General features: G+C 48.9%; 1 protein-coding gene across 1 annotated transcript in view; it reads left to right on the forward strand.

Moving 5' to 3' along the window:
* Positions 1 to 11,888, forward strand: part of TDRD7 (tudor domain containing 7) — a 12,591-nt gene extending 703 nt beyond the window's left edge. Inside the window, exons 2-11 of the mRNA XM_010162033.1 lie at positions 1,194 to 1,380; positions 3,090 to 3,201; positions 4,025 to 4,227; positions 4,371 to 4,505; positions 6,108 to 6,191; positions 6,355 to 6,489; positions 6,819 to 6,929; positions 8,460 to 8,950; positions 9,278 to 9,438; positions 11,680 to 11,888. Of these exons, the coding sequence (XP_010160335.1) occupies positions 1,194 to 1,380; positions 3,090 to 3,201; positions 4,025 to 4,227; positions 4,371 to 4,505; positions 6,108 to 6,191; positions 6,355 to 6,489; positions 6,819 to 6,929; positions 8,460 to 8,950; positions 9,278 to 9,438; positions 11,680 to 11,888 (1,828 nt within the window). The remainder of the gene's footprint in view (positions 1 to 1,193; positions 1,381 to 3,089; positions 3,202 to 4,024; positions 4,228 to 4,370; positions 4,506 to 6,107; positions 6,192 to 6,354; positions 6,490 to 6,818; positions 6,930 to 8,459; positions 8,951 to 9,277; positions 9,439 to 11,679) is intronic.
* The last annotated feature ends 808 nt before the right edge of the window (positions 11,889 to 12,696 follow it).

Raw genomic sequence — 12,696 nt, forward strand, 5'->3', positions numbered from 1 at the left:
TTTTCTAAATAATCTGAAAAATCATTATCCCATTGACTTTGAGCAGCCAAAATAATCTCTGGTAAGATGCTCACCTGTGGCTGGAAAATAGTCAGTGGGGCAGGAAATTCTGCCGGAGCCTTCTACTTTTCCGTTAAGATACTCCCGCTGTCTGTTCAGTATGTCTATGAAACGAGTGTTAAGAAGTAAGCTCTCAAGTGGCACAGAATTGACCATCGTGCCGCTCGGTGTGCGTTGTGACGTAGGTGCGTGCCTACGCAGAAGCAAAAGGGCTGGGTTCTGACAACCAGCACACGGTGGGGTGGTGAGGTGGCGGGCTGTCCTGAGGGAGATGAGGACTCCCTGGAGTGTGATCAGGAAGAACAGTGTGTCACAGCACAGTACCTGCTCTAATCCCGGGCGTATCCCAGCCTTCAGCGTAAGCCTAGATGAGAATCTGAACAGTGCGGTAGGAACGAGCAGCGTTTATCACTCCATGAACAAGTTCAAACTAGCTGCTAATGCAGGTTAGGGAATAAGCGTTCCTTTGTTCTGCTCTCATTTGACATGTCCGCAGCATTCGGAACTCCCCATGCGGAGTTTTCCTTAGGTTTATGTACTTCGTTAAAGAAGGTCTATGCAACGCCACCTGCCTCAGCGTGAACCGTTCGCCTAGCGTCAGGATCGCGCTGAAGGCCGAGAGCCACAGCGCCTGGCTTGACAGCTGATGTGTAACGTCGTCTTCAGTGCCTGGGTTTTGGTCAACCCTCGTGAGGACCCCATGAAGCTGGTGTTTGACAGGGTTAGCTCAGAGGTAACCTGTTCGTGCTCTTTTACGCTCGGTCCCATGTGCTGCTCCGGCGGCCAAGGTGCCCTTGTCTAAGAGCTCTCCGTAAAAGCCGCGCGGAGCACGGTAGGCTGCGCGCTGCTGGACCGCACTGAGCTTTCAACCCAAGGTCCGGGTTTCGCGACAGTTACCTGCCTGTAGCCCTGTTAACGGGAAGAGAGACTGGGTACGGTGTGCCTACAAAACATACGTGTCCGTGGAATCAGAGAACGGTTTGGGTTGGAAGGGACCTTAAAGACCACTGAGTTCACAGTCTACTCATATTCATATATATGTTCTTGGGTTCTTACTCAGCTTTTTGCAGTTGCACCATAACTCTTGCTTTGTTGTTTTTTTGTTTTGTTTTGGTTTTTTTTAAATGCTGTAGGTATGTGGGCAAAGATTATTCTTCTGCCCAGGAACAAATGGAAGATGACATGAAAACGTACTATAGTCAGAACAGTACAGTGTCGCTGGCTCAGTCCCTGGGTGTGGGGCAACTTGTTGCAGTACACGCCGAAGAAGATGCCTGGTTGCGTGCTCGGATAATTTCTCTAGAAGACAACAGAATCAAGGCAAGCACTTACTTCTTTTGGCACTTGGTTAGAGAAGGAAACAGTCTTGGGTTTTAGATACACAGTCAATTCCTGAATATGCCGCACGAGCATTCTCGCCTTTCTTGCCCTGAAAGACTTCAGTTTCCACTTACATGAGAAACTAAGACCTTTTTGAAGCTATGTAATTGCCAAAACAAAACTGTCTTTCAGGCTTTTTTCCATAAATAGTGTGAGTTTTGGGGTTTGTGTGTGGCTGGGTCCCATAGCACCTTGTACTGAAAAGGTACCTTTGGTAGTCTTAGGAGGAATGGGTGTCGTAGCACTACTTGGAGTGGGATGGAGGTGGGGAAAGGGAAGAACAAACTTCACTGGCAGTTGGATCTCACCTGGAGCCTTGTACTGACGTGCTGTTACCTGCACTGCATAGCAAGACAGTGAGAAGGGTGTACTTGTGCTCACCTGTGTGCGTTTCAGTTAAACCCCTTTGAGATTATTTAGCTCCTTAGTTGAACTTTTCCTGGGCCAAGTAGACTCTTCATTCCATCTGCAATGAAACTGGAACATTGGATAGAGCTGTAAAGAAATGTTTCAGTCTTTTCCGTCATTTCTTGCCTAGTCAAACATTAATGATACCTTTTCATTTTCGTGTTTCTTCTCTCAGTTAAGCAGCTTCTTACCCAGGTCTGCTTAGCATGCTTCTAAAGGTGATCCGTTCCACAAATATTTAAATAGCACATGTATCAGAACTGAGGCTTTCCTGAAAGTTAGTGTGATACCCTTCAGCTGGAACTTGGAGGGAGGTGTCAGAACTCAGTTTTGTGGAAGACTGTGGAGTTTAGGGAGGTGGCAAGGACACTGGCAGCAAGCTTGCCTCTAATTTGTTCTGGATGCCCCATCCCTGGGAGTGCCCAAGGCCAGGCTGGATGAGGCTCGGAGCACCCTGGGCTATGGAAGGTGTCCCTGCCCATGGCAGGGGGTGGGACTGGGGGGGCTTTAAGGTGCCTTCCAGCCCAAACCATTCCATGAATTTCTCTGGATCTAGCTCTATCTACCAGCCATAAGAAGGCAGATGCTGTATTGCAGCATTTGCTGGTTATCCTCTGATTCAGTGTTCAGACTCCCTTTGCAGTGTCCGGTATGCAGACAATTGGCATGATAGGGGTTAAAAAAAAGTTGTAAGAAGCCCCATCAAGGCCGCCTTCCTCTCACCTTAGCCGCGGTTATTTGCTGCCAGTCAGCACTTTCCCTGCTGGTTCCTGCACTGACTGGTATTTGTGTCAGAGTTACCATAAGCATAAATCAAAGCTATTCTCTTAATGCTGTAAAAACAAAAGGCAAAACAAAAAGGCCCTGAGGTGGTGTTTGACTTTTCAACACTTTAAAAACTATATCAATAGGAATGGCTGCATTATTGCCTTTCTCCATCTGGTTTGAGGTAATACGTGTCCTTCCAGCACTGTTGCTATTAAGAGCTGAGGTTCTGTGGAAGAGTTGGAGAGGATGGTTTTACAGACATCTCGGGAAGACGGCTTTCCCTGAAAACTCTGACCTGTCAAGCAGTGAAATGAGCACGAGGCTGTTGGCATCACACAGTACTGAATTAGTGAGAGCGATTTGTCTGTGGCCGTGCAGGGAACGTGTAACGGAATGCATTTTCCCTAGGCCGAGAAAACATACTTGCGGTTATATTAATGACCTTACGCTTCTATTCCCTTTCCCGTTGTCAGGTGTGCTATGTTGATCACGGCTTCAGTGAGTACGTGGAAAGCAGCAGTGTGTACAAGCTACAGAAACAGTTCCAGTTGCTTCCGTTTCAGGCTGCAAAATGCAGACTGGCAGGTAAGAGACAGCCAGCGTTGAGCGTGCCGCCTGCTCTTGCACAGCGTACGGGTTGAAGGGTCTCAGCCCGGGAGTTTCGACCCGTTTGTGACAACCCTGCCTGTGTCAGATGTGGGGCGAGACAGCCGGTCAAAGCAGACGTGGGTAGGCATGGAAAGGAGAGGAAGGAAGGATGCGAGGGAGTGTTCTAAGGAAACTTTGACGCTGGAAGCCCTTGGTACTGGGTATCTCTGTAACGCAGCGTAGTTGCCTCTGTGCTGAACTTGGATGTCTCTGTCCCTTCAGTGTGTGCAGGCCCACAGAAACACAAGGAAACGTTTGCTGTTGCATGAGGCAGTGTGGTGGCACAGCACCGTTTTCCACAAGCGAGGCACGTCTGTTGTGGCCAGGTTGGGCAATGTTCCCGAATTCTTAATTGGTTATTTTAAAGTGATGCTGCCCCTTTCAGTATCTGCGTATGTGCACACTTCCTAGGCTCAGCTGGAAATTACTTACCGTCCTAAAACTGGTAGGCTTTTGTAACTTTTACAAAGTACTTTATATATGTAGCATTTCTGTGAATGAGCTTTTGTTTGCTTGTGCAATACTGGGACGCCTTCCTTTTTTGTCTACACGTTTCCTCGACACTCCGAAGAGGATAATTCTTGTTTTCTTCTTGGAGATGGCTTTCTGTGTTAAAAAAGTAGAAACTAAGCAGAATGCAAGTCGGGGTGTGCAGCGCAACTTTCCCAATTCTTGGGAGCGTTCCTGTTGCAAACACAGACTGGTTATTATTTTTCCCCTCCGATACAGTGATACACAAGAAGTATGGTCTGTCTTACAGGACTGGAAGTGTTCTGTGATGATCCTGTCCTAGTAAAGACTGTGGAATTGCAGACATGCTCCAAGATACTTGCTGTGGAAATACTGGAAAAGAGTGATACCCCTCTTCTTGTTCTCTACGACACTTCCGGAGAAGACGATGTCAACATCAATGCTACATGTCTGAAGGCATTGTATGACAAGTCCCTAGAACTGCACCTACAGGTACCATCTTCCTGTTTCCTTCGTAACTCATTAAAAATCGTTGACTGCTCAGGTCTCAGGTGGACAAAAAACCATACTCAGAGATTTGCTAAGTTTGTGTGCGTGTTTTTTCCCCCTTTCTTGTCAAAATCTTGCCGTTGCAGGTAGATGCACTATACACAAATGTCAGAGTAACCAGTGTCTTCTCTGACGGAAGCCTGTATTGCCAAGTGCCATCTAAAGGCTTGTCCAGGCTTTCTGAAGTCTCCCAGAAGCTGGAAGACTACTTCCATTACAAGGTAGGTTCTGTGGTGAGAGCAGCAGTGAAGTCATGTAGCCTCTCCTCGGAGAGTACCCTCGTTCTCCTCGCACGTAAGTTCACGTTCCTGAGGCGGCCATAGGCTGTGCAGAAAGGCTGTATGTTCTCTTCCTAGTTTCTTGGGGTCCTTCAGCATGAAACGCCTTTCAATGCTTTGTTGGCCACAAGCTGTCTCTGAGGCTGAAGTCCGTGAATAGTTAGAGCAGTGAACAGCATGGCTCGTAATGGGAAGCTTCCATTGGAAACTGCGTCAGATCGGTATAAAGCCTGTGGAGATACTGCCACGTATGTTTTCCTGGACGTTTTACGTAGGTGGTGAGGTGTGTCAACACCCCGGCCCACTGCGCACCATGCAGAGGGACAGTAAAAGCGGGGTGACCAAGGTCTGTTCTTTCTAGCCTGGCTGCCTTGGGGATTCGTTGGCTTTGGTGTGATCTGCTGCGTGTCTTGTCCTTGTGCCCTCAGCTTTTGAATGCTGTGGCTGATTTCAGCTGGAACTGATGAACAGGAGGTGTTTTCAGAAGTCCTAAGTTGCTTTGAAATAGACACATGGCAGAGGAGTCTGACATTCCACCGGCCACTTAGAGACACATGCAGCAACTCGACTCCAGAGAATGTATACAAAGGAGAAGAAATCTTAAGATAATCTAATTTGTCCAATATTCAGCTGAGCCTTAGAGACTCAAACTATGACATGCGGATCCTTGAAGATCCTGCTAGAACTGCTTCCTCGAACTCCTCTGTCGAGGTGTCTTTAGGTGCCGAAACTGAGCTTTAGGCCTTTTGTGGAACACACCACCTGGGAATACCATATATAGGGCACATCTTGGTTGTTGGGGTTCGGTGTCAAGCAAGCCAAGCACTGAGGGAAGGCACGGAGAGCCCCCAGAGGTTCTGCAGCACAAAGGCGGGTGGCCAGCTGGTGTTTCAGAAGTTCAGCTTTTCTGGGCAGGGTGTGTGTTGAGTCCCTCTTGCTGTCAAAGAGAGACCTTGACATCCGGTAACTTCACGCATCACCCTACTGCAGGGGTTAAAAGACACAACCTTGACTTTGCAGCTTAACTGAAGGTTCTTTTATTTTGCCTGAGGATTTAAACGAAGGGGTTGATGGGTCTTCAAATCGGATTTCTTCCGTGCCTTTTACAGCGTGGCCATTGCCTGGTTATTTAGGATCACCGTGGTGAATGTCGCCCCAGTGAGACTTTATTTGGGTTGTTAAGTATCTCAACACATGATGTGTTGTAGGAGCTTCTTCAGTTGTCACAGCTCTGAACTGCTCTTGCCTCTCAGAACATTAACTTAATGGTCAGAGGTTTCATAACCGGTGTTTCCAAATGGGGCGATTTTCTCCTCTGTAACTTCATATTCTCTCAGTTTCCCTGTAAGATTCACAGCTTGGAGTTAAAGCTTTAGCGACTGGGGAAGCTCGAAACAAGACGAAATGCTTCTGAGGCCAGCAAGCGAGTGTGTCTGACACAGGGTTGGCCTCTCAGAACCGCTTACTGCACGCGTGGCTTCTGAAATGGTTAGTTGGCTGCCAGCTAGTAACAGTTCTGTGCTTTCTCTGTTTCTGTATTTTTAGCAGACATCCGAGTGTCATGTGTCGCTGCCTTTCTGTGGCAAAATCTGCTTGTTTCCTTCCAAGGGAAAATGGGCGCGTGTCGAGGTAAGAGGAGTTCAAAGCATCGCTACCGTTTTCTCGCGTAGAAATGACTCTTCCTTTTGTTCAGCTAAGCCTGAATCCTTCATTTCTCCGAAACCTGTTACAGTGCATGTGTCACTGTTGTGTTTTTTAACCTCGAAATCATGCTCTTCCTTTCTCCTTTCAGATAAGAATTATTCACACTAGGCGGGCACTTGATGTGCAGTTCATGGATACCGGGACAGTTGCAACCGTGAAAGTGTCAGAGCTTAGAGAAATCCCAGCCCAGTTCCTGAGAGAAGTAATTGCAATACCTCCCCAGGTACAGAGACACGTTAAAGCCAACCCACGCTGCATCTCTGGGCAGCGTTTGCATCACTGCCACTGCAGGGGTTACGGAAGGGAATGCTGTTGCGTTCAGCATTCAGCACTGGGGTGTGTTTCGTAGCACACGCTGGCCAGGAGTAGACCGTACTGTAGTCCTGCGTATTGCCAGGATGTTGTGTACGTGACACTGGTACGGCTTCGCGTGTTGCTCTGTCTCGTTCCGTCTGTCATACGTGACTAAACCTGTCAGCGTTGGTGGAGCTTCTGTGAACAGGAACCTGCGGACTGGTATCCACGTTACTTCATTATGCCCTGTGTTCTTAGGCTGTGAAGTGCTGCCTAGCAGACCTGCCTCCTTACACTGGCATGTGGACTCCAGATGCGGTGCTGTGGCTCAGAGACACTGTAATGAACTGTCCTGCATTCAGCATGAAGGTAAACGGCCCAGATGCCTGTGTGGCTGAGATCCGTAGGTGTGCGGACGGCGCGCCGGAAGAGTAACGAGAAGCTTAACCACTCATACAACTGGTTTTGTAACAGGAGGTTAAAAGTTTGTAGCCAGCTCTTGGACATGAATTCTACACAAAGTCCTTTTCTTGTGACATTTGGCATAAAACTTACTGGCTTTATCCTGTTAGAAGCTTCTCCTTTTCCCTCAAGAATTGCGTAGCTGTCACATTTCACTGTGCCCGTCCAAATAACCAGCTGGAGTTACTTCACCAGCTGATAAGAAAGAAACACCGTTGTTCATGTTTCACCACATGAAAAGGTGCAACGGTTGAGCTAGTCTTACGTTATTTCTGACCCTTGGGAGCATAGCCTATCCCCCTCCTGGTCTTGGAAAGCAGCTTCACCTTTTGTTTGCTTTTTCTAACCCGGTGCGATTTGGTGCGCACTGCTGCATATAGGAATTCCTGTTATCTTTGAGATAAAATTATTCCCACTTGCAGGGCATCCCATCCAGTTCAGTTAACTGAAAACGCCCTTCTAGAGGAAACCTTTTACTAGCTACGGACTAAACAAAGCTAATGTCCTCTTAAAAGTCTGATTCCAGATACTGTCACAGCACTTTGAAAAAGTGCATTGTAGCTCTCCTTTACCTTTTTGCTTGCTTTAACACCGGAGAACGTTTGTTCAAAACACAGCTCCTCTAGCCTGGGACTTAAGACTGTTGCATTTGGCTTTTCTAAACATCCTCTGCCAGGACAGTTCGAGTTTGGTACTAATTTTTGCTGGATGAAATAATGGGCGACAGGTGTGTGCATTAATTGTGGAAGGTTTTTATTCCTGGCTAAGAAAATCAACAGAAGGATCTGTAAAGAAATGCCACACACGTTTCCAAATCAGAGTGGTAGTGCTTTACTGTCAGCACTGCTACCAGCTGTGGTGTTAAACAGGAAAATAGGTTTATGTGGGTGCTTGACAACTATGCATGGTACAAACCGGGCGGCTCTTTTCGTCTTCATTTTTCACCCAACCCTCATTCACTGGGCCTCGTCTCCCGTAGTGACAGAAAGGGAATTTTGAAGGATGGAGTGTCAGTACGTAACAGCATTACGTAGTTGTTTCGACCTCTGCAGACACTGGCCACCCTTCTCCTGAACACTGGAAGGGTACATGCAGTACTGAGATTGAACTCCAGCGGGGTGGGAACTAGATGATCTCTAAGGTCCCTTCCAACCCAAACCATTCCATGATTCTATGAACCTGCTCAGCAGAACCAGTCTCAGTTTGAGCTTTGCATTCGCTTTACATTCGTGGCGTAGCTGCAGATGCTCTGTTTAGCTACTGCCAGTTGCTTGCTATCCAACGACCTCGTTAACGTAATTGAGAGAACCTTGAAAATCGCATAAAACGCAGTGAACTGTGGCCGCTTTTCTGTCGGGGGCCTTAGTCTTCTGTGCAGAGTCTGGCGGGCATTTAATAGCCATTAATGGGGAGTTTAACTGTATTTTGTTTTCCAAGGTGGTTAAACAGGATGGTTCGAAGGGAACTGCACACATTTACTTGTTTGCTCCAGAGAAGTTCCCAGATGTGGATCGCAGTGTCAACCAACAGATCAAAAATGCAGATTTGTGGAAGCATCAGAAAGATGTTTTCTTGAGTGTTACACCCAGTGGGATTAGCTCCACAAAGGTGGCGGGTGATGCTGTGTCAGCTCTACGCGTGACCGGTGGAAGGCTGGAGAAGAGTTTGTCTGATCCAGGCAGAGAACCCGGCAGTGCAGGGTCTACCACTGATACGCCGCCGCCTCTACCCTCGCTGAAGACCGGTGAGCTCATGGATGTCTATGTCTCAGTGGCCTGCCATCCAGGTCACTTTATTGTCCAGCCTTGGAAAGAGCTACATAATCTGGAAGCCCTGATGGAAGAAATGATCCTGTACTACAGCAGGGCAGAAGAGAAACCTGTGAACGTTGAAAAAAACAAGCTGTACGCCGCTAAAATTGAAAATCAGTAAGTAGATGCTTAACTTAAAACCCGAATCTCTGAAGGCAAGCTTAGCTCTGCGAAGCCGGGCAAGCCTAGCTCTGCTTCGTCAGCATCGTTAACGAGGGGGCAGAGGTCCCGTGGTACCTGAGGGATTAAGGGAGTGAACGAGGTTGCAGCCTCCGCAAGCTTCCAGGCCGTAGTCGGGAGAGTTGGCTTCTGTCTGGACAATACCAGCTCCGGGAAGCCTGAGACATGTTGGCAAAGACCTTTTGGTCATGTATCATTTTTCTGGTGCCTTGACGGCGTCTGAATATGAGTTGAAGTTGTCTGCTTTTGTTCTCCCCTTTTTAGGTGGTACAGGGTCATAATAAAAGGAATTCTTAGAAATGGGTTTTTGTCGGTGTATGAGCTGGACTACGGCAAACACGAGTTCGTAAGCGTGGAGAAAGTCCAGCCGCTCATGGACGCCTTCAGGAAACTCCCGTTCCAGGCGATCACGGCTCAGCTTGCAGGTGGGTGGTACGCATTTACAGTCCCTCTTTGTCCGAGTCTTACATCGGTGGGGGCACCAAAGGAACAGAAGGGCAGGGGGCGCAAAGCCAGGGGTTAGTGCCGTGGCTGGTTTTTGCTAAAGCAAGCCCGTACCTGCTGGCAGAAACATGCTTAACGCGTGCGGTTTATGCCATCAGCGTAGCGCCGCTTCCCGCCGTGAGAGAGGCAGGGGTGGCTCTGCTTTATTACTGTTTGTTTTCCTGTGGGACCATGTCCAAAACTGAAGATGGCTGAAACTTTCCCAGCAGCTGCTCTTCACTGCCATAAGCATTTATCATTTAGTGTGTGATGTCTGAAACCCAGAGGACACCGGGAAGTCAGAGCTAAACGTGTGCTAGGTCCGTCACCCCCTGCGGAGCGCGGAGGTTAGGTCTGTTGATAGATATTGACTTAATATTCCCATTTTCCCAACCTACATAAAGTTAGAAACTAGGCGCGGAGTCTCAGAGGTGTTTCTTACACGCCTTGCCCCTGCTGTAATTTGCTGTTTCCCAGTGCACATTTGGGATCCAAAGGTGCCTGAAACAGGCTGGTGTGCTCAAGGAGCAGACAAAAACAACTGTGCGAGGGGGGGTGGGAGCTTGCAGCAGACCAAGCCAGGTGAATTTCGTCGAGGGTATGGGGCACAGACAGCGTGCATACATCTCGTAGAATGAAAACAGTAAAACTTGACCTCTCCCTGCTGTCTTTTTCTTTCCTTTTCCAAATTTTTCTTTCGTTTCTGCATTGCTTTCAGATGTATGCGTCTCTTCTTACTCAGTTGCCGCTTTCTGCCGCTGTTTGGTCCGCACTAGTCTAGACTCCAGTTACGGAATGCAGTGGCAGGCCACGGAGTCGGTGCTCTGATCCTAGGTTGCCTCCTGCGGACCTGCCTTCCTGCATAGCCGCAGTGCGACCCCGGGGTTGCTTTAATCGAGTGCTGGTGGATGTGGTGCCGACAGGCTGGGCTCCTAGGAGTGCAGTGCTGACATGAAGCTGATTTCTAGCTGAGTCTGTCTGCCGGGGTAGTACAGGACCCAGCTGAGCAAGCCTGCAAGTCATCCAGTTTTCCTGCTTCACAGAACCCCACGTAGATAGTTAAGCTGGCCTCTGAGCTGCTTCCTATTGTCAAAGCAGGCCAGCTGACCCGGAAGACTGGTAACTATTGCCTTGCTATTCCACTTCTTTCTCTCATTTTTCCATGTCTGCTACCTCTCCGTCTGTACTCCCTTGTAAAATCCCACTTGCTTCCCCACCATCCCCCCCCCCAGCCTGTCCTAGCATTAATTACCCTTTCTTAACTGCTGATGAACTGTTGGCTTCTCGTTCCTCCTGTAGCCTGCACGGAGCTGTGTTCCCCCGTCGTCCTGTCCTGTCGGCAGCAAGCTGCTGCCAAGGCCAACAGCCAAGCGCTGCCCCTTTCCCGGCCTGCCGCTTCTGCCCTCAGTTGTCGGTGGGGTGTTCGTGCACGGTGCTCGAGCCCCTCACCTCTAGATGCTGTACACCAGCTGTGGCCTGGGGACGTTAAATTCGGAGTCTGCGGGAGCCACTCCTCTCCTGGTGGGCTACAGCCATGCGCCAACACCTGTTTGGGTTCCGGCGCCGCACCCCCAAGCAGGCGTGACCTGGTGGGATGCTGCTCGCTCTCAGTAAAACCCCAGACAGCAGCAGCTGGGAGGTGTTTCGGCAGCGTTGCTCCTCACGTCTGCTCTGCAGATCCAGTCTGGGACGTGAAGGCTTGGCAGATCTTTTAGCAGCTGATGCTGCTCGGAGGTGAAGAGAGCTCAACCTGAAGCGAGGCCAACAGGACAAGCGATTTCAGCAGCTTCAGGCGGAAGACAAGGAAGCAGTTGTTTGGAAGGGATCTTTAGTTTCCTTTCTGTCGTGTTTCCTCACGTGCCTTGGTCATGCATGGCAGCTTTTTAATTTAACGAGCGTTTTTAATTGCTCAGTGAGTTGATGAATTTGCCTTTCACTTCTGCAAAGTTGTCCGTATCTTCGGACTTCAGTAAAAAAATAATATCCTAGTCTCCGTAGCAATTAATCTTGTTTGTGTGGGAGATAGGTGAGCTTGTGTTTCTTGTTCAGAGTTAAGCTGCATTCAGTGGCACCTGAATACCTGTTTTCTCACGTGCTTAAACTCTCCCCACTGCTGTATAAGCTTAATCATGCAGAGACCCAGCCTGAAAGTGACCGTCTGTTGTGCTCTGCGTTTGTTCCAGGAGTGAAAAGCCAGCAGTGGTCAGAAGAGGCATCAATAGTGTTCCGGAATCTTGTAGAGAAGAAACCCTTGGTGGCACAGATAGAGTCAGTTCACGAGAGCACTAACTCTTGGGATCGAAAAATAGTGACTTTTCTAGTGGACACGTCTCTTCCAGATACCGATTTATGGATTCATGATTTTGTGTCTCAAAGTCTTGTGGAATTTTGAAAGTACGATTGATCACCACTTCTGACACGTAGCAGCTCAGATTCTTTAGCAATAAAATACGTAACAAGCTTGAAAGCGAAACATAACTACTACATGGCCTTGAAGACATGAAGGGGATAAAACTGAAAACTCTTGTGTTCTGTGAAAAGGGTTTGTTTAACAAGTTTGGGTTCTGTTGACTTTCTGAAAATTTGCACTTTGTTTACCCCTGTAATGCTAGAATGTTTGGGTGAAACTATTAAACAGGTTATTTATCAGTACAGCCATGCTGGCTTGTTCTTGCCATCTTTCCCTGGTCTGGGGGGACTCTCCCTCGTGGCTCTTGCTCACGGCTGCTGCTGGGTGCTCCGCTCTTCAACGAGCACCCGTTACCCGGGAAGCAGTCCTCAGTATTTCTGAATTTAGTCTCACAGACATGCACCGTTGGTGGGGCTTTCCTGCCTCCCGTAGCTTCCTCGGAGCGGAAGGTGCCTGGTCTGGGAGACCGCACGCGTGGGGCAGCTTTCACGGGCGGCTACGCGCTTCTGTGCTGTTCTTCAGCAAAGATACCCCTTCCCTCTGCCCCCCTCCTCACCCCCTGCCCCCCCGCCGGTTGCTAAATTCAGGGCATTCCTTTCCCTCCTGTTTATAGCTCATTTTCACGTGCGCACTGTCAAGGACTGCTGCTCCCTGGGGACAGAGCAGGCAGTGTCCCATCGGCGCGTGGATGGGTGTGTAAAGCCCTCTGAACCGCGTGCTGCCGGCCTGCTTTAGACCCGGCTTCTCTGGGGGCCTTGGAAATGCGCGGAGGAGGCGTAGGCGTGATGGC

The sequence above is a fragment of the Eurypyga helias genome, unplaced genomic scaffold, assembly GCF_000690775.1.
Source record: "Eurypyga helias isolate BGI_N326 unplaced genomic scaffold, ASM69077v1 scaffold19572, whole genome shotgun sequence".
In the NCBI taxonomy this organism is placed as follows: domain Eukaryota; kingdom Metazoa; phylum Chordata; class Aves; order Eurypygiformes; family Eurypygidae; genus Eurypyga; species Eurypyga helias.